General features: G+C 36.5%; 1 protein-coding gene across 20 annotated transcripts; it reads right to left on the minus strand.

Moving 5' to 3' along the window:
- Window positions 1-484: 484 nt before the first annotated feature.
- On the minus strand, window positions 485-27,356 carry LOC130051869 (uncharacterized). 20 transcript variants are annotated; one of them, XM_056154898.1, is made up of 9 exons: window positions 23,097-23,927; window positions 21,288-21,582; window positions 17,444-20,546; window positions 15,764-15,916; window positions 11,614-11,661; window positions 7,595-7,742; window positions 5,251-5,429; window positions 2,616-2,837; window positions 485-2,199 (listed from the first exon to the last, which is right to left on the minus strand). In XM_056154898.1, the coding sequence occupies exons 2-9, from the start codon at window positions 21,494-21,496 to the stop codon at window positions 1,963-1,965; spliced, it is 4,299 nt and encodes a 1,432-aa protein (XP_056010873.1). In that variant the 5' UTR covers window positions 21,497-21,582; window positions 23,097-23,927; the 3' UTR covers window positions 485-1,962. The 20 variants fall into 20 exon arrangements, with proteins under 20 accessions (XP_056010873.1, XP_056010875.1, XP_056010857.1 ...); XM_056154900.1 differs by having other exon boundaries at window positions 21,502-21,582; window positions 23,097-23,926; XM_056154882.1 differs by having other exon boundaries at window positions 17,444-21,582; window positions 23,097-27,356.
- Between the last annotated feature and the right edge of the window lie 378 nt (window positions 27,357-27,734).

The raw sequence follows: 27,734 nt of genomic DNA on the forward strand, positions 1-27,734 counted from the left end.
AAGATACAACCAATCATATTACTTAAATAAGTTGTGAACCATTCAAGTATATTACCATGTAAACCATATGTTTGAAGTTTGATGTGTTGATGAGTCTCATTTAAAGTCAGCATTTCGCAATTTCTATGGTCGTTATAATTCTATTTTCAAATACAACCTGTCGTTACGTTGAATGGTGCCTAGCGTGTTTCATACCAAATGTTTGGCCATTTTTACATACTTTTTGGACTATGGATTACTCTATTTACCTGATCAAAATATAGGGCTCAGGGCGGGTGTGACCGGTCAACAGAGGGCCCCCCCCCTTATCCTTCTAGGCACATTATCCCACCTCTGGTGTACCCAGGGGTCCGTTTTTTCCTGCCTTTAACTTTGTATATGGCATTCAAAAGATTCATTCCTGTTCATTATTTTCACGAACAAGAATTGAAAATTGAAGTATTAAATCCTGCAATGCAAGAACGAAATCACACGGACACCAGAATAGATGTTAGACTTTAATTACACCACACATGTTCAAGGTATACCAGTTAATGGAATTCTAATTAAACAATAAAGACATTAATCTGGAATAAATAATAACGAAGAATAAGGATGAACAGACACTGGGGTACTGGTGAAACTACGATGCAGGATCTGTGACACATAACAAACAGGTGGATCTATTGTCAATATGGGTATTTCCTGACTAACACACTACATGATGTATCTTTAACAACCTTAAACGTAATACCTATATAATTACAATGTTGATTATAAATGTCGTACATGAAAAATATATATATATTTCTGCAATGCATCAATAAGCATACACAATAACCATTTGCAGTTATACACGAAAAATAATAGATTTCCGTAATGGGTGGGCAAAATTGTTCCGGGGGGTATCGAGGTTATCCAAGGACGAAATGTTTCTAGGGTTGGTCTGAAGTAACAACGCTTTGTCTGAAGAATGCTGTTTAGTCTCAAATGGACACATCTTCAATATATATACTCGTATGACTAATGATGAGTCTTTTGTTTCACATTCAGACACGAAGAAGTGTTTGTCAATAATTCAGAAAACAGCGAGGACTTCTGTAAAATCATTAAGAAACTCTTGATAACATGCCTATAGCAACAATTTCTGAAAAAGTTCTCTGAATATCAAAAGAATATATGAGAACCTGAATTGTCTCAAATTTTCACATAATACAGTAAACATCAATATAATTTCTTGCCGTTAGCAAGTTCTACTACAAACAAAGCATTTAATACATCATATACCAGCGATCTCTACACGGTGCTCTGGTACAAAATAAAATCTATAATAAATACGTTATATCTTCTTTATCTACACTATTAAGGTAGGGATAACCATTCCCTCTAAACAATGCACAACAACCACTTAATAAATTATCACAGAATTCTCTTTGGCAACATTAAATACGGTAGGCGTGTAATCTTTGTACATATGGACTTATTCATAAAAGGCATATAAAAATGTAGAAGCGTGTGGTCTCATTAGTGGGACACGCTCCAATAACTCGACTGTTTGGTGGGCGCACACACTCCAACCTCAGCCCTACATTGCCCGTGTTTTGTGGGGCACATTTCTCCAAACCAGGCCCTACATTACCTGTGTTTGGTGGGGCACAATTCTCAAGCCCCGATCCTACATTACCTTATATTCGCGATACAGCAACCCGAATAAGAGAAAACCTATACACTTCTCTATGCAAACAAAATGTGATACATGCATATCAAAAGTATTCATCGCGAAATGAAAGTGAACTCTGCATATAAAACATACTACATGTAGTAATATAAATCAATAAACAAGATGCAAATCAACTTTGAACATAAGCATAACCCTTTCCGTTTAGAATGCAAATACGATGATATGATACGAGTCCATAATGCACCATAACGTCATGATACAGGTATTTTCATTGAAGAAAAACTGGGCCCACGGGGAGAGCATTACGCCTTCTGGGGCACGGTCTCCATGTTCTGTCGGATGGAAGCCACGTTCTGCTTTTCCTGGTCGTGTCTATTTTTGAGTTTCTGCAGGTCTATGACGTCAACAGTTTGGGTGGGTGAGGGAGGACCACTCCTTTTAGCGGCAGGGGACAGCTGTGCCGCGACCTCGTACGAGTTGTACTGGTTCGGCCTTGGTTTGACGTTAGGTTTTGGAATATTTTTGGAATAATCTATTGCCTGAAAGATTAAGAATTGCCATGTATAACCTTTTTTGCTAATGTGAAGGGTAATTTAAAATAGAAGAATTAATCGTAAGTTTTTTGTCATGCAAAACTTTGATTATTGAACATGCAACGGTCAGAAAGTTAAGTTATAACATGTTATCCATGATATGAGGATAAACAAAACGTTATTTGATAATTCCAGAGGAAATCAAAACATTCATATTTCCCCTTTACCCCGACATCATGCACAATTCTGTAGTTGCAGCTTGTATAAAGAAAGCAATCTGGGACTAGGTAACAACATGCTGTAAGATTTCAAAAAGTGAAGTAAAAATAAAACTCTTATTTTCATGAAACGCAAAAGTCGTGCTACTTTTTAAGGAACATATTAGTAGTTTCCCATTCATGCATGTCCTTGCTTTGACTTACTGCTTGTCGTTTATTAGATCTTTCCACAAAGTGTTTGGGCCTCGGGCCTACTCCCTCGGACGACGTTTGTTCTGTGATCCAAGTGTTACTTACTGTTTTCCGCTTGGTGGGTTTTTCCTCCTCTTTTTTAGGATGTGCAGGAGGTTTCTTGACATCCAGTTGCTGGCGATTCTTTTCCATCACCATCCGGGCGTACTCAAACTGTTTGTGTCTCTTCTCCAGCTGTACACAATAGAAAGCACGGTTTATATGTTTACAGATCTCCCCTAAGTAACTATTTACGACATTCTCATAGTGATCAACTCCATCAAGATTTCTATATGTGATGGACTCCTTCAAGATTTCTATATGTGATGGACTCCTTCAAGATTTCTATATGTGATGGACTCCATCAAGATTTCTATATGTGATGGACTCCTTCAAGATTTCTATATGTGATGGACTCCATCAAGATTTCTATATGTGATGGACTCCTTCAAGATTTCTATTTGTGATGGACTCCTTCAAGACTTATATAAGTGATTGACGTCATCAAGATTTATATAGACCTTCTCTGACTCCATTAAGATTTATATAGACCTTCTCTGACTCCATTAAGATTTATATAGACCTTCCCTGACTCCATTAAGATTTATTTAGACCTTCTCTGACTCCATTAAGATTTATATAGACCTTCTCTGACTCCATCAAGATTTATATACACCTTCTCTGACTCCATCAAGATTTATATACACCTTCTCTGACTCCATCAAGATTTATATACACCTTCTCTGACTCCATTAAGATTTATATAGACCTTCCCTGACTCCATCAAGATTTATATACACCTTCTCTGACTCCATTAAGATTTATATAGACCTTCTCTGACTCCATCAAGATATCAAGATTTATATAGACCTTCTTTGACTCCATCAAGATTTATACAGACCTTCTCTTGACTACATCAAAATTTATATAGACCTTCTCCGACTCCATTAAGATTTATTTAGACCTTCTCTGACTCCAGTAAGATTTATTTAGACCTTCTCTGACTCCATTAAGATTTATATAGACCTTCTCTGACTCCATCAAGATTTATATAGATCTCTGAATTTTTTTGGCACGCTGTTTTTGGCTATACTAGCTCTAAAACTTCATTGTTATTTCGGATTTGAAACATTTCGGTTGAGCATCACTGAAGAGACATTATTTGTCGAAATGCGCACCTGGTGCATCAAAATTGGTACCGTAAAAGTTTTACATTATGAACCCTTGGTCGAGGCCTCTGCTGGTGGACTGTTAGTCCCCGAGGGTCTCTACAGCCCAGTAGCTAAGTACTTCATTAGTAGCTTGAAAATACGGATGCATATTTAATTGCTGTTATAAAATTTAGAAATTCATTTCAAAATTAAGGATTATCTCCCTCATGCATAGCTATTATCCTTAGACGAATTTGACTCCACTTTTTTTGGCACGCTGTTTTTGGCTATACTAGCTCTAAAACTTGATTGTTATTTCGGATATAAAAAAATTTGCTTGAGCATCACTGAAGAGACATTATTTGTCGAAATGCGCATCTGGTGCATCAATATTGGTATCGTATAGGTTTTACATATAGACCTTCTCTGACTCCATCAAGATTTATATAGACCTTCTCTGACTCCATCAAGATTTATATAGACCTTCTCTGACTTCATTAAGATTTATTTAGACCTTCTCTGACTCCATCAAGATTTATATAGACCTTCTCTGACTCCATCAAGATTTATATATAGACCTTTTCTGACTCCATCATGATTTATATAGACCTTCTCTGACTCCATCAAGATTTATATATAGACCTTTTCTGACTCCATCATGATTTATATAGACCTTTTCTGACTCCATTAAGATTTATATATAGACCTTCTCTGACTCCATTAAGATTTATATAGACCTTCTCTGACTCCATTAAGATTTATATAGACCTTCTCTGACTCCATCAAGATTTATATAGACCTTCTCTGACTCCATCAAGATTTATATAGACTTTCTCTGACTCCATTAAGATTGATATAGACCTTCTCTGACTCCATTAAGATTTATATAGACTTTCTCTGACTCCATTAAGATTGATATAGACCTTCCCTGACTCCATTAAGATTTATAACACCTTCTATAAGTGATAGACTCAAATCAAGGTTGATAACCACCTTCTCTAAATGACCGTCTCTAACAAGGTTTATAGAAACTTTCTATACAAGATATGACTAACTTCATCAAGATTTATAGAGACTGACACCATTATGATAAAAATGTCAACTTGTAGATTTTACTTTGCCAATAGATTTAGTATCATGTATAAAACAAGATCGATATAAAACATTTAGTCATTCATTCAGAAAATAAAACCTACATATACTGCACAATTCAAATCACATCAATATTTGTTCACATTGTCAATTCAATCTAATTGAACCATAATGAATACTAACAATATGAAGAAATATGACATAAACTTATTACACCAAATCTGCCACATCTGCCATATCTTTCAAGTAAAAGTTTGGAAACTGAAATTCTTATACATAACCAATCAAAGCATGAACTCTTTCACTTCAGACTTTATACATGTAATGTAGTCGATGTTACTCATTGCAAATAACTGTGGGACTACCTTTTCCTTGTAGGTCTCGTTGTCTAGGTCAGGTCCGAGAGGTGCTTGGGTCAATCTGACCTCGTTCTTCATCTTCCGATAGTCCTTAATGGTGTATACCTGGTACCACGGCTTTTCTCCCTGGGGTTTGTTTTTATATTGTTTGTACATCGCTGTGTAGCCGTTCTGTTCCAGCTCCGCTATAAAAACATAGTACACACTTCATTCAAGTCTTCAATGGACACAAAAATGTCGTTCATGACCTACTTCACATAAAAGTAAAGCGTCTACAAGATACACATAATATAATTCACAACAAATTTAAGCGTTTATAAGATTTACACAGCTCGGTAATGAATTGCGATTTAGTAATTAAATGTATAAGTTACGGGTGATAGATATATGATGCATGAGGTTACACGGCATAGCGTCTTTTCTTAACTTGTGAAAAGTGATTACAATAAAACATGGCTCCTCCAGAGCCTGCAAAAACAGTTCCTAATAATCAAGCTTCGCTATGTAGTAAAACGTAGTTATAATGAACCCCCAGGACCAGCAAAAACACTTCCTTATAACCAAACTTCGTTATATCCAATAAAAATTTCAGCATTTTCCTCTCGTACTGGAATAATAAGCGTGAATTCCTTATAAACGTATTCGTTATAAGCATATTTTACTGTAATATGATTCTAAACAAACAAGTTACTACTGCTACTAAACTAGCAGTTACTACATATCGATCGACGCTCTGGGTCAAAGAGTAATTCTAAATACTAGTAATTTGTTATACCAATCTGTATTAACATGAAGCGAATTTTGTTATTGTGAACACAAAATTAGTTTTGATGAAATTATGATATTATATTACATGCAATTTTCATTGTAGCGTGATATGTGGTTTTTCGTATAAACTAAAACCGACATGACCGCCGATTTCAATTCCTTACTTTGATCTTCTGTGACATTGTAAGCAAAATTCACAATCAAATACAATTAATCGCGAAATCCATATGATGTAATGCCCTGATTGGTGATCAGCAATCGGCAATCACATCCAGCATTAAAATCACATTAACATTCGGGTCCGCAAAACCACAGTATTACAAACAGGGGCCGGTATCATACGATTATTGACTCAACATGACCCCTTACATGCATATACATAAAGAGAAAAAGGAATCAGGTCGGACCGAATTTACACGGGCTCGGTCTGATAAATACTCCGTATTTCCTAGAAGACACACTGCACCCAATGCAACAACGCATAAATCGTTCAATGATAATATATCTTTAACATAATTAATAAAAATAAGATATTGTACATTTGAACTCTATGAAATGCCGTGCGAGGTGATCTACTTTACGTTGTCAACAAAATAAGGCACGTTTGCGCAATAATTCAAATTTTGAAGTTTCTCCCATGAACAAAGTTCTCTGTTGGCACATAATCAGGGGCGGATCCAGGAATTGCGGTTACGGGGGGCGCCACTTTATAAGGCAGTGAGTCCAGGACGAAGCCCGGGGGGTCCAGGGGGTAAAGCTCCTGGATTTTACAGATTTTATGGGGCTTGAAATATTTCTCCTATTTAGTCATTTGTACTATTTTCTATCATTTTAATAAGGTGAATTTAATAAAATGACCCACATTTTAAGGGGTTTTTGGAAAAAATTAAGTTCTCCCAATAAAGTAATTCAAGAAATCAAAAGATTTTGTCATTTATTTCTCCGGGAGTGGAAGAAATTATTGCTTCTTTTATCGTGTAGTATATTTTCCGAAACAAGATACCGCGATTTACCTGGAATTTGAAAATTTCGGGAGGGGGGTAGGGGCGCGCCTGCGCCCCCCCCCCCTAAATCTGCCACTGACAATACCTTCAAATTTACAGAATTACAGCGACTTTTTGCTACCCATTATGATAAATCAAAGTGCATGAGGACTATTCAAAACCCTTTATGATAACGATTTGGAGAAAAATTGAAATGATTATCAGTTTTAGCAGTATGTCATGATCCTAGGTTGGTCTCACACATCCTTGTAGAATGATAGATGTCGGCCTTCAAAGGCAAAAACCCTAAAGGATAAAGGTAAGATTTTTTTCTCCTACGAAAATACCATTATTCTCCTATAGGATAATACAATTATATACTAAATAATCCCATAATTCTCAGTAGGATGATTAATCCTATAATTTAAAATTTCAATTGTTTTACAAATTATACCTTATCTGAGGTATAATTAACAGGAATATCATTATTAATAAATAAGCAATTAGGCCCATTTTGCACGCGGTCGGTCATGTCACTTTGAATGAGTGCTGCTGTGAATTAGTAAAAGTCAGACCAAAGGCGTTTTAACCTGGCTGACCTCGACTACCTAGTTGTCGATCTAGTTCCTCTTCCGTAAGATTTATCGGCGGGACCTTGGAGTATGGTGACATCCGGTACGTATCATCGGAATGTTGAACCTGTTCTCCTCCTCCCGGAACCACGTTCTCCTGGTCATATCGCGTGTCCTGGACAAAATAAACGTTACAAAATTATATAAAATATAGCAAGTAACATGCTTTGAAATATACTCACTTTTTTATCAACAATGAATAACATTATCACACACTGGTGAATATATAGGTACATGTAGTATACAACTATGTATCTAAATATTACCAATGCTTTGTGTTAAGTGGTAGTCAATGTTGTCCAAAGATGTAAGGGCCAATATTTTCCAGTCAGTAATAAAACTGTCCTGTTTCATTGCACTGTACGTCTCGATATGGGAGCTGAGATGAGCAAATCACCGGTGTATAAATATATAAGTAAAAATAAAGTATTTTACAAACTTATAAGAGTCTATATTGGGTGGAGACCCCCTGATCAAGTGTTCCACCTTCTTGTATAAAATGAACCTTTGCCGTTTCACACTGGTAGATACAAGTTCAATCCTCCAACTCTATCCGAATAAAACCCTCCCTTTCTACAAATATAAGGAGAAGGGGGGGGGGGGGCTTGGATTCTAACCAAACTGCTTTCCACTTTACTCATTAAAATAAACAAGTGATGTCCCAGATATATGGAATAAATGTGTACAATTATGAATGTTTATAAAAACTATAGGGTGGGTTAATTTTTGTATAACCCTTTCATTATTCATGTAGCCCTATAATATAAACAAACTAGATATTTATCCCCCCAATACTAATTCTGTATTTGACTGTTCATGTTGCGCCAAATTTCTCGAATTTTTCGCCAATCTTTTCTTGTTCTATTGTTATTATGATATGATAGGATAGGATTCCATTTGGCCTGAATTTTTACCCTTTCGCTTTTAGTCCGTCATATTATTTCACACTCTATTGAATGCGCCTTAAGTTACGAGTAGAAGCAGACGAACAATACACAACAGTTTTCCGATGACATTCGATACAAAATCGATGGAGGTTTACCTATAAATATATACCCCATTGTAAATATAATTTCCAATTTTACGAATTGAAATTTAACCCTTAACAAAAACTGAGAATAATTTTAGACTTTCAGTCAATCGATATTGCTACCGATATAATCAAACTTTTAAAGATTGTTAGCATGCAAACAATGGCCTTTCCGTGTGTTTATCTCTCATGAATGTACATAAGTAGTTATAAACACCAAGTTAAACGCCACCCACGGTTCACACGTTAAGTTTCTACACCAAGTAAAGAATTTACATCAAAGTTAAATCATTGAAAAGACAAGACCATTTCTGAGGTCTTTGCTATCGCTCCTTTTCTACTTTCTTCAAACAGAGCCAAGTGATATTATATTGTTATATAGTAAATCCTAGAGCAAACAAATCAAACACTTCACAACTTAGTAATATAACGACTCTCTCTCTCTCTCTCTCTCTCTCTCTCTCTCTCTCTCTCTCTCTCGTAGGTTGGAGAGTTATAGAAAATAATGTATTATGAAGTGAATACACAAAAGACTTCATAGCTTAGCACCCGAGTATGACAGGCAAACAACTCTGTGAACACAACGCTATTCAGGGGAGAAGATTTAAAGTCTAGGCCAAAATCCCTCCTTTTGACGAAACTGAATCACTTCAGATCGATACTATAGTAGAAAAGGTCTCTGGTACATGCATAATCCTTTCAATTGGAATGTCATTAAAATCTTCCAATGCCTTATTTTGAATTACCAATACCCAAGCATTTAAACAAGTCCGTAATATTAAAAAAAATAATAAATCGAAAATAATAGCATGGAAGTCATATACAGAATTCATAGACTACTTGGGTCTGTTATCTGTTATAAAAATAATCAGATATTTATAGTACAGCTTAGAAACAAACGGCTTTGGCAGAAGAACAAAACTTCGTTTACGGATGATCTTATGAAATCTTTGATATAAATCGGGTTATTGTTAAATGGTGCCTCATTTGTAAGGCAGGTATTTGAAAAATTAATCTGAATCTAAAACTAGTCGTAGGGTATATACATGTATAAACAGAATTACATTTGGTACATTTGGTTACACTATACTACAGTTTTCTAAAAAAAAAAATAATAATAAATAATAATAATAAATAAATAAAATAAAAAAAAAACGAATTTCCTTAGCGGTGAACAACATAATTCAAGAAAAAAATTCTTTGCATTAATTTCATCACCAAAAAACAGTACTAGTAATCAATTGCCTAAAGTCTGTTAAGGATAAGTATTTCAAAGAAAAGCGAGATAAAATCATAAAGAGTAGCCGCCATTATTACAACTATCCAATTAACCCTGAAATTTTCTGAAAACCATTATATTTCCCCTACACAAAACTCAAACAAGACCGTAAGAAATACATGTGCCAGTCGATGTGTGCTTTGTGAAATGTCGATCTCCAATTTCTCAATTGATTGATTGGACTAAAACTACTATACTCAATTGGTAATGGTCTTACAATGTTTAATAACCCGGCAGAACGTATATCCGCTCACCGGTGTTTACCCCTGCCACTAATAATTACTGCACCCAGCTACGATAAAAGAGTACTGCGACGATCAAATATTTGTCGAGTGGACTGTTGTTAACGATAGAGTTCGTGGAGAGCGCATTTCCCTGCCTCTATCTGTCTAGAGTATGGCCCTATTCCTTTTGATATTAGACGGACCTACCACTTACAAAAATTGTACCTAACCTTTAATCAAGTGCAGAACAAACGAAACGTGTGCAAAAGATCTACCCAAGATCTGAAAATTTACAACAGAGTTTTTCAATCTGAACATACTTTACAATTACAAAGATAACAGTTATTCTTTCACAGACACTTTTGAATTTCAAATTGCGACATTTGTCAAGCAATGCGATTGTTGCGAATCCTATCTCTTACCCTGCCCAGTGCAGTAGAAGAGCCTATTATTAACGGTTTACTTGGGGGCAATGAAAGCCTCTATAGATGGCAGGGGTTCCGGAAGTTTAATGGAATTAGAATGTCGGAACAAACACAGAATTTGACACAGAGAGTTTAATTAAACAATCGCTGTCCAGTGTGGGCCTGGTTTGTTGTAGAAACCAAGAGTCATTATTGCCATAGAGTGTGATATTACTATTCAAACCTCTCAGAGATTGCAAGAAGACAGTTCTAGTTGCTTTAACGTGGTCAAAACCACTGCCCTCGGACGTTAGTCAGACATGACGTTATACACTCCGGAGAACTGTTGTTACATTGAACATTGTTCTTTTTATAATTGTATAAAGGACATTCAAAAATGTTTTGGTAAGACTTCACCCACGAGACACTCCGTTCACGCGACATTTTGCTCACATGGCACACTCTACGTAGATCAATTATTTTTACATTCAAAAAGACAGATATAATAATATATAAGCAATACGTTCATTACTTTGATATCTAAAAAGACATACCTACGTAATACGCTCATCTATATGGTATTTAGAAAGACAGATATCTAACTAATACGCTCATAAATTTGATATTTCAAAAGACAGATATCTAACTAATACGCTCATAAATTTGATATTTTAAAAGACAGATATCTAACTAATACGCTCATAAATTTGATATTTCAAAAGACAGATATCTAAGTAATACGCTCATCAATTTGATATTTCAAAAGACAGATATCTAACTAATACGCTCAACACTTTCATTTTGTTTACTAAATTCTGCATGCGCAACAAGTCATTGTTTTATGATTCCATTGTATTTTTTCCTTGCAAATTCTATTGAACTCTATAACTCCATTGCAAAAATTATAAAACAAAACATGACTTGTTGTTATTGTTGGCAAGGTTACTGAATTAAAAGCTGATCCCATTCACATGCAGTTAATTCATGCACCGTACATGCACTACACGTACATTTAAATCACAGATACATATCTCATACGATATACTTACATCTGGGTAATATTGATTATATCGTGGGTACGCATCATAATACTGAAACTGAACATCACACTGATCATAAATAAATAATGAAGACAGGGAAGCATTAAAATAATCAGCTCTCTCTCTCTCTCTCTCTCTAGCTCTCTCTCTCTCTCTCTCTCTCTCTCTCTCTCTCTCTCTCTCTCCGAATGAAGTTTTTATTTAACTATGCATGGTCTTTGTCTCATAGAGCCTCAGATTTAGCTATATACATGAATAATACACGCCGGCGTCCTTCAATGATTTCCACTTTCAATGTTTCAGTTTATCATTCTCTAAGTATTGCATAGAAATAGATGTCCCCTTCCGGTCCCAAGTCAAATTGTTCATGTTATATTCTGTCTGAATAATCTTACGTCAAATGTTTATACATGATCAAATAAACCTAAACAAACCAAAAATTATAGGAAAATCGAAAATCTCGTCCAAATCGGTCCAATGTGACGAAACTTAAAAAGGATCTGTAGACTTATATTAGAAAATCCCATACCAAATTCAGCTTCGAAATCAAAACATGATGAAAAAAGTCCGGATTCCAAGTTCACTCAACCATGAAATTAAGTCTTACAAGTTTTGTTAAGAATACGTCAACCGTAACAAAAGTGAAAGTTTATCTGCATCTACTCACTAGGTAACCACACATCAAATTTCAGATTTCTATTTAAACATTGTGGAAAAAAGTCCGGAACACTATACTTCACACAAAGTCCTATATGTATATCTCGTAATTGTCACTCAACTGTGACGAAACTTTAACTTGGTCTCTAACATGTAGGAGGAAACCACCTACAAAATTTCAGTTTCCTAAATTAAAGCATGATGAAAAATGTGCGGAAAACCAAGTGGTACAGAAGGACAGACGAAGAGGAAACCTATATAATTTTCAATTTCACGGGTAGGGGACTAATAAGGTATGTTCCCTACAAACCCATATTTAAATGTTGAAGCTTTTCACGTTATTAAAATAAAGATAATAGTGAAAATTGGTAAGCATGTATTCTGTATTTAGTCCTAGCCTGACTGTGGTTGTGCTTTTGGTGATGGTCCAGCTTATGTGAGTGGTAACTATCTTCCATCTGATGAATATCAGTACTGTTTAGATCTTAGGAATGGTTTTCCATTTGAATCACCTGGGGCGCCCTGATTCTACTTTCAGGAGGCGGGACGGGAAACTTAAAAAAAATATCCATACGTATTCCCTACCCGTCTATCGTCAGTAGTTCGTGCATTATGGGTTTTTAATCGACGGTACGAGATGTTAATGAGGGAGCACGTGGTGATCATGGCAGAATGTGCATCTGCAAGCCGCTGTTTACCCTGTCACTTAAACTTATTGCCCCAGCTACAATAAATGACTATTAGAACACAACTACATATCCTTTGTCCTATCAGGCAAGCAGAAAAACAACCATCAATATCTTAAAGAATTTTTTGCTATCAAAATAAATATTACTTAAAAATCTATAAATCTCCCAACAGCAAGTTTGAAAAAAAGTTTTCGAATTACAAACTAATTACAAATCAATGGTTGGAAGCATCCATTCTGACATCCGGTGAACGCAATTCATTTGAGGTGTATTTTCTGAGTTTGCTGTAAAGACCCGAGAAGTTGTGATTGCACTAGGAAAATGAAATTTATAGTTCATGGAGAGTCTTCATATTGTCGAAATGACAGAGCTCCTTCTGATATTGTGCGGACTTATCCCTTACAAAACTTGTACCTAGTCTTTAACTAAGTGTAGGACAAACGAAGTATGTGTACAAAATCTACCCAAGATCTTAAAATGCACAAGATCAATATTCAACTGGAAAAGAAAGCACATAAATAACGGTCATTCTTTCATAGGAAGCTTATATTTCAACACCCGACACGGCTATACTTTCACTTTGTTAAGAAATGCGACTGCTAGGAATTATTGCTTTTATTAATCACAGTTTACATGGGGTAATGAAATCCTCAATAGCTAACAAGGGTTCCAGAAGATTAATTAAATTAGAACATCGAGGCAATCCAAACATTTTATACAAAGTGTTTAATCAAACAATCGCTATCCAGTGTGGGCCTGGTTTGTTGAAAAACCAAGGGTCGGTGATGCCATGGAGTGTGATATTACAATCTAAATCTCCCAGAGAGATTGCAAGGAGACAGTCCTTATTACTTTAACGTAGTCGATGTATTTAGTTATTGCCCTAACGTAGTCGATGTATTTAGTTATTGCCCTAACGTAGTCGATATAGTTAGTTATTACCCTAACGCAGTCGATATAATTAGTCATTACCCTAACGCAGTCGATATAGTTAGTTATTACCCTAACGTAGTCGATATAGTTTGTTATTACCCTAACGTAGTCGATATAATTAGTTATTACCCTAACGTAGTCGATATAATTAGTTATTACCCTAACGTAGTCGATATAATTAGTTATTACCCTAACGTAGTCGATATAATTAGTTATTACTCTAACGTAGTCGATATAATTAGTTATTGCCCTAACGTAGTCGATATAGTTAGTTATTACCCTAACGCAGTCGATATAATTAGTTATTACCCTAACGCAGTAGATATAATTAGTTATTACCGTAATGTAATCGATATCGTAAGTTATTACCCTAATGTAGCCGACACGTCTTCGTAAGATTGATTGATTGTATACTGTTAAACGTCCCTCTTGAGAATATTTCACTCATACGGATATATCACCATTGCCGGTGAAGGGCCGGATATTTTGGGGCTATGTTCGGCACTTATGGTCATTGAGCAGGGAGGGATCTTTATTGTGTCACACCTACTGTGATAGAGGACCTCGGCTTTTGTGGTCCCATCCGAAGGACCACCCCATTTAGTCGCCTCTTATGACAAGCAAGGGGTAGTAAGGACCTATTCTAATCTGGATCCCACGAACATCTTCGTAAGACATTACAATTAGTGACAACCTGTTCAAGAAGCAGAATATTCACGACAATAGGAACCGAACACGATTTCTTTTAATGATTGTACCAATGGTCTGATTTTTAATGAATGGACACTATGTTTATTGCATCATTGCAAGAGAAAAAGAAATGATCTTCTACATCAGAAAACGTACAGGTTTCGATTCCCCGTTTGATTATGAAGGAAATTGACAAAGAATGGTCATTATCAGGTATTTTGCGCTACTTAGTATCAATTAATGTTGTATTGTCTGGATACAGGCTGCATCAATTATCATAATTCAGAATGACAAATTTATTGTAGAATTAGCATGTACATCTTCCTTTGTCCAAAATAGTTTACCGATATTTCTAATTTTAGAGAGCTTAGTCCACGCTCCATCAAATCGGTACTCCGCCTAATGGACAGTATGTTCACAAAGCAATCCACCTATGGATCCACTCACATTCCACCCACGGGACACTGCCAACACGACATTCCACCCACGGGACACTCTGCCAACGCGACATTCCACCCACAGGACACTCTGCCAAAACGTCATTCTACCCACTGGACACTCTGCCAAACCGACATTCTATCCACGGGACACTCTGCCAAAACGACATTCTATCCACAGGACACTCTGTCAAAGCAACATTCAACCCATGGGACACTCTGTCAAAGCGACATTCAACCCACGGGAAACTTTGTCAAAGCGACATTCAACCCATGGGACACACTGCCAAAGTAACATTCCACACACGGGACACTCTGTCAAAGTAACATTCAACCCACAGGACACTGTCAAAGCGACATTCCACCCACAGAACACGTACAAACGATTATAGTTTAAAAGAAAGATATAATATTCCTTTACATATTCAAACCTTTAAAACACAACTGAACTATTCACTTTGCCTTTGGTTACCAAACCCTAAAAGACTTTTCCTCCATTTTCTCTGTTAGTATATGCACTACAGGTACGTTTACTATATATATAAGTATGAGCCCCATCAAAATCCCCCAAACAGCTTAAAGGTACAATAAATGGGATAAAACAAGTCCTTGTAGAACCCCTTTTCAGGAAGCATTGCATTTGATTTGTGTTAGATACACTGTGATGACAAAACTTCTTCCAATGTGAAGATAGTGTGGAAATTAGTACGCATGTGTATTAAATTTTCTAGATGAGTGGAAATCTGCCCTAACCTGGCTGTGGTTGTACTGTTGGTGGCGGTCTAGCTTATGTGAGTGGTAGCTATTTCCCATCTCATGCCGTCGTCTGTTCGGATTTTTGGATAAACCTTCCACTGGAATCACAGGGGGCACCCTGGTTTCATTTTCGGGAGGCGGAGACAGGATCTTTAAATAAATATCTTAACTGATTTTCTGCCTCATTGTTTCCGACGTAATTGGGTTTTAAATCGATGGTACAGTGTTTTATTGGAAGGAGAGATGATAAAATCATGATATCATTCGTCAGTGCCACTAATAATTATCACATCTTGACCAATAAATGATTACTAGAACTGTTTTCTAGACAATATCGGATATCTATCGAGTGGACGGTTGTTAACGACAGAGTTCGTGGAGAGCGTATTTTCCTGGTTCTGTCCGTCTAAAGATTTTATCTCCTGGATGGTCCAGTTCTTTTTTATTTTATACTTACATAACTTGTACCTAGGTTTGAACCAAGTACAGAACAAACGAAATGTGTGTACAAATCTACCCAAGATCTCAAAAAGTAAAAGAGCAGCCTTGGTCTTAGCAACAAAGCAGGTCCTCGCTGAACGGGTCTGTAATGGCAGGCAGAATAATGTTACTACTCAAATTTAATTTTTAAAATCGTTTATCGAGACTGTACGAATGTTTTTATTCTTTTAAAATTGAATGAACGTTTTTATTTTGTACACTGTATTATTGTAAGAGAAAGGGGTTATCAAGAATTAGTCAGTGCTTTGTACTAAGTATTTTGTACCATTTTCAACTCTTCTATTCTGCACAACTTCTAATGTCGCTCTTTGCATAAAGTTTTCATAAGTTACTAGTTAGTATAATTATTTGTAATGACAGGGAAGGAGTGGACAAAAAAATCACCGTTCTGACAGATTTACTATACACTTCCATCCCAGTCCTGAGCAGTCTATTGTCATCCTTAATTAGGATAGATCCACCCACCCCCTACTTGCCCCACTTGGTTTTCCTCATTCATGATTTGATTTAGGACGCTGACATTTATTATGTGGTTTACTACTGTATGGTTACAGATCAATTCTAAGTTTCGTCACAATTGAGTGATTTTTACGAGACATATAGAACTTTCTGCCGATTATAGTTTTCCGGACTTTTTCCACTGTGCTTTAACTTAGGAAGCTGAATATCAAAATGTGACTATTGATAGTAGATACAAATTAAGTTTCATTTTTGCTACAGTTGAATTATTCTAATATAATTTGTAAAACTTAGTCCTGTGGTAGACTAAATAAATCCTTGTACTCTTTTGACTCTCTGTAATTCATATTATGATATCTATACAATTTGAGATAAAGATGGCTTAGTTTGCAGATGTACGTTGACATGATATGTTTTAAATAATAAAATTAAAGAAAATGCAAAAGGCATTATAATTGAAATTTCGAGACCGGGCATGGTCCCTGCAATACAATGTATGTATAGATTTACCAAATTTGCCGATTTCATTATTATTATCTATATTCATTTAACTGTTGACGTAATATTAAGCAAACAACTCCGCAAGGAACATGTATAGCTTTGCAATACTTACAGAATACTTGTTCAATACAGCATGATCATTAAGCTTCTTCATAGGTGAAGATACTGCGATAACTGACACGGAAGTGCAACGATTTTTAAGTAAATTGTCCTTACCTGGTTGTAGTTGTGATGTTGCTGGGGGTCCTGCTCAGGTGAGGGGTAATTTTCCTCCATCTGATACTGCATCCCAGTCGGTCGTCTGTTCACATCTTTGGGATGAACTTCCGCTTGAAGCGTATGGGGTGCCACGGTTCCACTTCCGGGAGGCGGACTGAGCACCTTTAAATTAATGTCCACACTTATTCTCTGTCCGTCTTCCGTCACTATTTCCTGGGTAATGGGTTTTAAATCGAGGGGGCGAGATCTTAATGGGGGAGATTGATGATCACTTTGACGGTCAGGGAAATTAATGGGTTCAGAGTTTGTAGTGTACTGAGGTTCTGCTCTAGGAATGTGAGGGGGCGCGGGACGGTTTTCCATCGGCTCAAGGAAGTGATTACGAGTAGGGGAGCCGTACACAACCTGACTGTTATTTTTGTAAGTAAATGTGCCCCCTTGTCCTGCAGGCCGTACAAGACGTGAGTCACTCTGATTCCGTTGAAGACCTTTGTGTTTGTTACTGTGTCCCGACGATGACTTAGTGTCCTTCTTTTTCAATTGAGCAGAACGTTTTGCCCACAGTGCCTGGGCCGGGTCTTCGGGATCCATCTCCTCAATAGGGGAGTTCACTTGAAACTTACTTGGGGCAGATTTTAAACCTGGTTTCACAGGCTTCTTCTTTTGAGGTAGCCGTGGATGAATGAATACTTTTTCAAGTTTTTTAGATTCCTCTTCCCGAACATGTTTTATTTCACGGTAACTTTTTTCATGGGGTTTTCCATAGTCAATTTTATTCATTTCAATAAAATCATACCGTGGAGATTTGGGGTGAAGAAATTCCATTCGTGCGGTATCATTTTCATCCACAAAGGGTGGCACCTTGGATTCCTCAAAATGCTCGTGTTTTTCCAAATGCTCGTGTTTTTCCTGCTGATGAGGAATGCCTCCTTCATTTGCGAAAGGATTGGGAGGAGGGTTATCCCAATCTCTGAAATTGTCTTCTTCCAGAGAATCTCGAAATTGCTCACTCTCTAAGGGAAGACGCGGGATCTGGATCTCCATGTCCTTCTTCCCTGACTCGGATATTCTCATTTTCAGCCCCTCCTGATACTCGGCTTCTCTCCTCAAATCTTCATCGTGAGGTTCGTAGTTCATGTTCTGTACGTGTGATGGTGGATTGTACCTCTCAGATTCCGGCTGCTGGTCCTGATTTTCGAATCTGTTCCTGTTCCCCTGGGGATCAAAATCCCTGTCCTCGTAACGATCGTCATCCCGTCCTCTCCCACCGTATCCTTGATTCTCAACAACCTCGTTTTGTCCATAAGACTCGGGCTGACGAGGAGGTGGGTTATAAGTACCCTGGTTATAACCATTTTCCTGATGAACGTTGGAGTATGAGCCCATGTTTTCACGGTTTGGCACTCCATTAGACTTTCTATCATCAGGTTGCACAGATGTGTATGAATCCATATCATCCCTTCTAGGTTCATCATACGATTGTCTATCTTCGTTTCTAGCAGGTTGATATGCACCATTGGTATTTCGTTCGCCGTAGGAATTCCGATCCTCATTTTTCACAGATGGGTAAGATCCAATATTTTCCCTTCTCGGTTCGCCATAAGAATTTCTATCATCATTTCGTAGAGACGTGTATGAACCCATATTTTCACGTCGTGGATCACCATAAGAATTTCTATCATCATTTCGCAGAGACGTATATGAACCCATATTTTCACGTCGTGGATCACCATAAGATTGTCTGTCATCATTTCTGAGAGATGCGTATGAACCCATATTTTCTCGACGTGGATCACCATAGGATTGTCTGTCGTCATTTCGAACAGATGCATAAGAGCCCATATTTTCCCTTCTTTGTTCTGTATAAGGGTTCCTATCATCATTTCGGCCATTAGTGTAAGATCCCATGCTTTCTCGTCTGGGTGCTCCATATGAATTTTTCTCTTCATTTCTCAGTGTACTGTAAGACCCCATATTCTCCCTCCTTGGTTCTTGATACGATCTATCCTCTTGATTTCGTATGTTACTGTATGATCCCATATTCCCCCTTGGAGGTTCTCCATACTGAGTATTTCGGCTGTAAGGTTGAACATTTCCTTGGTCTTCATAAGCTGGTGCATACATTGTTGCCATTTGTTCCTCTAACTGTTTTCTGATTTTACGTTGTTTTTCGGTTTCTTCGTCTAATTTTCTGAGAGTCTCCTCTACATCATCTTGAATTTCGCCAAGGCGACTTTCAACAAATCTATATTCGTCTTCCTCCTCTCTGGTGAAAGTTGGTGAATCAACGTAAACCTTCTGAACAGTAGGTAGAGAGTCGGTTCTAGCAACTCGAGCCTCAGAACTTGCACTTCCACCAGGGATAGGTAGAGCGGAATCAACCTTTCTGTCGTTCTCGTCTAGTGGAGTTGGTGACAATGCAGTGCTCGGGGATTCACTTCTGTTACTATGGTCGTTAGGAGCCTCTGTTGAAGATTTAGTTGGTTCTGATATATCCAAAGTCTGCAAACTTTTCTGTTCCTCTTGCTCCTCTTTCTCCCACACAGGTTGAGTTGGAGAGAAGCGGTAGTTGTCAGAAGTGGGATGAGGAGTTGGAAGTCTATCCTGCACTCTTGGAGAATCCCAGTCTGGTTCACTTCCAGGAGTCGGGCTCTCTGCCCCGGTATATGGGTCGTTGATTGGCTGAGAATTCACCTGATCTCTGCCGTCTCTGAAGGAAACAGCACTCTTCTTTCTATCTTTTGTTTCGTCTCTTTTGTCAACTTCACCTGTTTCTTTGCTTGGAGCTTCTAGAGAATCAACAAAACTTTCTTGTTTTGATCTAGGTTGTGGTCTTGGTGTGAATTGTACACTCTGTTGATTGGGTGCTGGAGTTATTCCTTGAGCAACAAGAACTGCTGGATTAGCAACGGCGTATACACCACTGCTGCTCCTGGCTGTTGCACTCTGGTCACGAGAGCCTGTAAGTCTGGTGGTGGCTGACTGTCGCGGTGAGATGGCCCCCTGTCCTGGTACTGGAATGCTACGAGAAGTAAGGGTGCTACCTTGTTTACTGGATCTGCTCCTCGGCACTGGTTTCTCCTCCCTGTCGTCTGGATTACTGAAATTGGACAATGAATCTATATTTGGAATTTGTGTGGATATTGGTGATGGTACATCATAAGTCTGACGGCCAGTTACAGGTGCAGATTGTTCTGGTGTAGGTAACACATGCAAAGCAGAATCAAGCACTAAGCTACGCTGTGTCGGATTAACCTCAAAATTGCCAGACCTTGCTGTCTGAAGATCCTGAAAAGAGGCTGTCTTGTTTTCTGAATTCCCAGAATCGTTTTGTACAGTTTCTTCAGTTTTGTGATCATGTAATACTGAGTTATTATTTCCGTCACCATGCAAAGCAACACTTCTAGAACTCAAAACAGGTGCACTGGTATTACTAAGATGTGATTTCACAGACGACACACTATTTTTTCTACTAACATGCAAAGTTGGATCACTAGAAACATCTACTTGAGGAAGGTTCTGTGATGGGTCTACAAGTATTTCGTGTAAATATTTGTTTCTTTCTACACCTGACTTAACAAGATCTGAATCAGTTGTTAATTGTCCATTATCCTTGGCAGTCTGATTGGCACTGGAACTGTAATAAGCTTCACTGTTTCTATTTGTTTCTAAATTTAATGGTGGAACAATAATTTGCGAATCTGAATGACTCTCTACGTTGTCTTCTATATCTCTGGCAGTCTCTGTATTAGTTAAAGCAGGGTCTACATTTGGTTGTGCTGGGGGCTCTAATTGGCTTGGTGCAGTGCTTACTTGCAAATTATTATCAACATCTACCAACCTTCTCCCTGCAGAAGCCTGTGGCCGTGTGAGGTTATTATCAGCAGCGTGGTGTAACGATTGCCTACTGGGTGTGCGATTAATATGACCACTACTGTCACTTGTCTTTTGACGCAAAAGATTGAGTAATTCGGAGTTTTCAGTCCTGATTTTCCCGTGGGAAGTTGCAGACGATGGAGGGAGCACTGTCGACTGGGCACGCTCACTCATATTACCTGACTGAGAACTCCATGTTGGAGTCGCTCACACGCAGTCATTCCAAATCACAGAGAAGTAATTGTCTCACAGGTTAACATCTGTGGGGGAAAAGACAAGAAAAATTAAATGACCGCACGCAGAACTGAAACCATTTCAATATACATGAGACAATTAAAAAATATTTCTCTTTTGAATTGTCAACAGTCAACCACTATACATGTTAAGTATGCTGGCATATATGATATCTTTGTTACATTAGCAAGTTTTTTTTTTTAAAAATACCTTAATATCTATAAAGTATTTTGACAATTTAATTAGCACCTACTCTAGATGCAAGATATAATTAGGAATGAAAAGGCTGCACAGTTTCATTTTTATATTGTGTTCTCAAAATCTAACGAATCACAAATCAAATTGAGGTGTACATGTACATTGTATGGCGCTTGCACATGCGAGATAACATTCCTAAAACATGTATTGTTTTATCGTCGAATCTTGAAATAAAATGCACATAGAAAACATTAGAAATTTCTGTCACATATATTTTATGAGAAAGCGGTATATCACAAATTATTATACACCCAAAGCACTTCAAAATATAAAAGATCTGATTTTTTAAAATAAAAAAATATCACATATTTTCTACACGTGTTAGCTATCTAAACCAATTGGCAATACAAGAAATATTGAGGAAATGCAATCACACATCACGATAATGGGTCATTATTACGCCATAAAATTAATGTTACCATGAAAATCAAACAATATGTATTACATGATAATATAACATTTTGGACCAATATAATGCAACAATCTGTCAAACCTAACCTAAACTTCAAAGCATGTATGATGAAGTGACTATTGACTTAGACAGAGTTTACAGTGTTTTCATGTCTCAAATCACCCTAATCATTTACAACCATTCAGTGAGATGGTTATGCATTTCTTAAAATACAATGTATATGAATGTCTAATTGATAATTCAGCAAAGACATGTATTGGTTTTCAAAAACATAGTCGATATAATATCCTGATTGTATAACCAGACCTTTATATTTGTGTGTATACGACCAGACCTTTACATTAGACGTTTTCTGCGCTCAGTGTTAAAGAAAAGCATGTGGACAAATCAATAAATGAATATGGCAGTCATCCAATTGTTGCCTGAACCGCCAACGTTGTATCCAAAATCCAGTCGTGTAATTTTATTTTACATATATATTGCCATAATGTTTGTTTTGTTCTTGCATATAACATGATAAATATACAATGTGAAATACACGACGTTCATTTTAGCGATACTTACAGTGTCAACATATTAGTGCGTCAGAACCACAAGACATCGAGACACTCAACATCTTCAAATTACATTACATATAGATACAGTACCAAAATACTCAGGAAAGACTATTCGCTGAAAATGGGAGAGAGAGAAATCTAGTACACTGGTCATAAATTATGAGGTGCGTATCACTGCTTAAGTGTTACAAGCGTCAGTAAATGTTACATACGTCTCAGGTTTATATAGGGGTCATTTCGAACAATCTGTATTTCATGTAAAAACAAATAATTTGAATAAGTAAGCCGAGAGAAAAGACTACAATCTACATACCTGTAGCATGCATAACTTATCCGCAGATTAAATGTATGTTTCCCGTTTGCCTACTTGTTTATTCTTGCAATCTTGCTACCACATAAATATAAAAATATCCACCTGTTTACGCAGTCGCGAGGGAACAGGAGAGATAACTCCGTAACAAGGTGCCCTATATTTTGTATACCGATCCCGATGATTTCTATCCCAAAGTAATAAATATGTGCATTATTTTTCTGAATATGTCACAGCATTCACGTTTTTAAATTCTTACTTTGACCTGACATTTATAATTACTATTTCTAAGATATATTACATAAGAAAATGGAAACAAAATGGCAAATTTGAAAATCTATGTTACATTTGAAAATAATTCTAGAGGAGAATACTTAATACATTTAATGGAAAACTGTACCAAAAGTCAATTAATTTATTTTCTTTTATAGCACCTGCTGAAAAACTAGTGTGGATTTTTAATGATAAAAGCAAAGAAGTTTTTTGCTTAGTTGGGAAATTCATTTTTCGAAAGCAAAAAAAAGAACAATTTGTAAGTAGATTTATCAAATGTACAGCATGAATTTGATTACTGTCATCATTATTGTCATGGGACAGAGAGTAACCTGATTATTTGTTTTACTGCATATGCTTGTTTGAATGTTTATTCTGTTGTGGATTTACTGTGCATTGATGATTATGACAATTTCACACTTTGTTCTGAACAATGTTTTAAAAATATCCTCTTGTCTATGTCAAAATGCCTTCCGGGGTCCTTGATTAGACAATAAAAATTGTCTTGTATATAATATACCGGTGTCAGATGACAGAAACTAGCAAAGATGCGTGTATATGAAAAATAACCCCCCCCCCCCTTTCGCCACGAATTTACAAGGCATTACCAATACATGTACATCGATGAAAACTCTAGATTTGGAACTCAAAATGGCTGAGTATATTGTCTAATACTTGACTTTCACATGCCCCCCTTTCAAAATCCTGGATCCGTCACTGGATGTACAAGTGGAGATCCAGTACTCCTACAAAGAATACAACATTAAGAGAAGGACAAACCCGGATCCTGTACATACAAGAGGTGAAATCAAGCACCTAGAAAGAGTAAGCATCCCTTGTTGACCGGTCACACCCGCCGTGGGCCTATATTATATCTTGGGATATATATAAATAAGTTTTTACAAGAAGTAAATAATGTAATAAACATGTATTCAAAACAATACATTTTAGTGTGTTATGTGTTCTTTGCTAGCATGGGGCGGGGTGGGGATACTACAATTTAAATCTTTAAAATTGTTACAATATTCATGATATTGATATCTTAGTTTGAATATTCATGCTTCCAAATAGTGAATACGTTTTAGAAATGTGATTTTTTTTATTCAAACATACCGAGGCAAAATATTAAAATTCCAAACATGTTTTAAGGAGTAGAGGTCTGGATCGATTACAAAGATAATGGAAAACAGTCATCGAGAAATCACCACATTCAATTTCACATGTACATATATATATGTTTGTTTTACTATAATTTCTATAGTCTATATTTTTGAAATATAACATAAAACATCGTGACTGTCATTATTATAAAGTTGACATTTTTCGCTAAATTTCAATATACATGTATTATTGAAAATTGACAAATTATTTCGTTCGCCAGTTCCCTCCATTGTCTTGAGAAATTAAATACATTCGTAATATTCTATTATTATTATTTTTTAATGTGATACATGTACAAGATGATATGAGCTATAACCCTAGCTTCAATCAGTCTTCTTGAACTTGCAAGGTACATACAAAAAAAATCAAAGAGAGCTGGAGAGGGGGTGGGGTGGGGTGGGGGGTAAAGTTCATCAAAAAATCTTTTTATGAATACATAGTTGGGAAATGTTCGTGTTAAGAAAGAGTTATCTTCACTTTGTTTTAGTCCGTTTTAGATTTATGTTGGCAAATTCCAGTGTAGTTAGAGGATATAATGTTAGTCTTCAATGTTACTATAGTACTTATAGAATATATTGCTATAGTACTCATAGTGAATGTTATTCTCAACACTATACTATGAATTCTAGTACTTGACAAAATCAATTATAATTCGGTAGCCCTATATATAAAAGACCCAGAGTTATGTTCCGAATTTCATCGCAATATTTATTGAAAAGGATCCACACAGTGGTTTCTTGAAAGAATAATTTGTGTCAATATTGCATTCTCTGTGAAATGGAAGAATTAATATTTTTCATTTTATTCACGCATGCCCATGCTACAAGTACAATGAATGGGGAAAATTATCAAAATATTTTACAATTGTAAACCAAGTGTTTTAAAGCTCAATATTTATCAAACATTTTATTATGTTTTAAAACTTGAAGTTGTTACACTGAATTGAACGAGTAGGGTAAATATTTACAGAATTCAACAAATGTTAGTATATATATATATATATATATATATATATATTAAATTTCTATGTCCGAGTTTATATCGTCTATTATTTCGTCTGACCCGACCTCCACCCCTTTCCTCACTTGACAAGTACTTTTGTTTGTCCTGTGTCTTCAATAAGCTTGTGGAATAGGTAAAGTAATCCTCTAGGATCGATTATTTAATAAACAATCAATTACACTTTATTTTTAAATCATTCTCAAGGGTTGCATAATTGTTAATGCGTAAACTTGCACACCCTCTCAGTCTACCTGATCAGAAATGGATTATTAAAGGATATTTTACGTCATGATCAGTCATAGAAATTCTAAAGCTTATCCCTATACAAACAATACCTAAAATTCGCCTACATTTTGAAAGTTTCATCAGAATTCTTGCTTATTATGACTGTAAACAGAGATTTGTCTTCAAGGTATCGCCGAGTAAGAATTATCATTTTTTTTAAATTTAGACGCCCCCAGGACACAAAGTAATGGATGGATGCGTGGGTTGGTATGAAAATAAAAATGGCGTCGTTTTGTTGCAAAAGTACACACATGAAATCCCTAAAAAGTTGATACATTACCCCTCCCTAGAGCAATAATAAATGTGAATTTTCACCTAAATTTCAGTAATAAACGTGAACTGAGGAAAGAGGCCCATGGACCACACCGCTCACCTCAGTCCTGTTGTTCTTCAGAATTGTAAACACTCTAAATTATGGCCCCACAACTTGGGGATGTTTGCATATTAGTATGATTTAGTGTGACCCGTTCAATCTTGAAACGATCTTTTAAATATTCTGTAGATATTCTTTTGTAAAATTTTGAATCTCTATTTTAGCCCCTAGGGGCCGTAATTTGATTAAATATGAATCTGCACTATGTACATTGAAATGCTTGAATGTTTTGAAAACATGCCCAATCCTGACCCTGTCCTTGGGAATATTTTAGGATTTTTTCCTACAAACCTATTGAAACCCATTTTACTCACACCCTGAAGGGTGGGACATTATAACGTCACTCCGGAGGCTAATAAAGCAATGGATAACATCCCGATTGATAAATTCCACAATCTTCTGAACAACATATGGGAGGAGACCTATAAATATATAACATATATATCGCTTTTGACAAACACTTTTAATGTGTTACTTTGAGCCCCTGTTGTGGTCCCGTCCTACCTCGGATGGGGACGATTTGAACCTACTCATTAGGAAAGCTTTCACACAAGTTATGTCTTCTGGTTCAGTGGACTGGAGAGGCCACCATTTTTACTTCATAATTTAAATTATTCTTCATTTGAACACCCTTTTAAATTCCCTTTATCCAAGGATACTCTGTACTAAGTTTGGTTGAAATTGGCCCTGTGCTTGGAGAAAAAGAAATTCTAAATGTAGGCGTTCACAAAATGGCAGGCAAAAACCGTAAAACAGATGATCAGAGGAAAAATGAGCACACTAATTTGTCTCTTCGTCACTGCAATGATTACGATCAGTACCAACTCATGTACATGTATTTAGCAAAGTCATGTCTGCTGCTCCCTCGTGTGAATCAAAAATATTACATTGCATGTCAGAACACAATTTTTTTTATATTACATTTTCACGAAATGAACAGTTACCGGCAGCAGATTGCTCCTTTGTCAATCATACCTCGTTATTACCATCTACACTGTCGTTAAATGAGACTTCCTTCCAATACACATCTTCCATCGTCCCAATACTCCATAATGATCTAAATAAATGCCTAGTTTCTATGGATACACCGGGTATTTTTTGGCAAAATTGGTGCTTTGCAAATTTCCATCCCCAGTTTGCAGATCTCAAACAATCACACACGTTCAGTTCCATGGAACGTTTAATAATTCAAAATTTCTAAATTATTTTTAAAATTTAAGATTTTTTTTTCTTCAAAAAAAGAAAAACAGAACATTTTTATACTTCAAAGCTTTAAAACTCCGAGTAGTTTCTCAATTTTGACCTTTTACGAGACTGAATCCAAAATCTCAATGTATACAGAAACAAAAAGTAACCAATGAAGTTAGTATCGTAATCTCATTCTCTCCAGATCAACCCAATATCTACTGACCCACTATATCACTGCCTTACCATGTACAACTGACCATCTTCAACTCTACATCCTACATTGTTTTCTATAACCATATGAACTCATCATTACTGCACAAAATTTAGTTACTGAATCCATAGTAGGAGTCAAGTGTTAC

This window comes from Ostrea edulis, chromosome 2 (assembly GCF_947568905.1).
Source record: "Ostrea edulis chromosome 2, xbOstEdul1.1, whole genome shotgun sequence".
NCBI classification, from domain to species: Eukaryota; Metazoa; Mollusca; class Bivalvia; order Ostreida; family Ostreidae; genus Ostrea; species Ostrea edulis.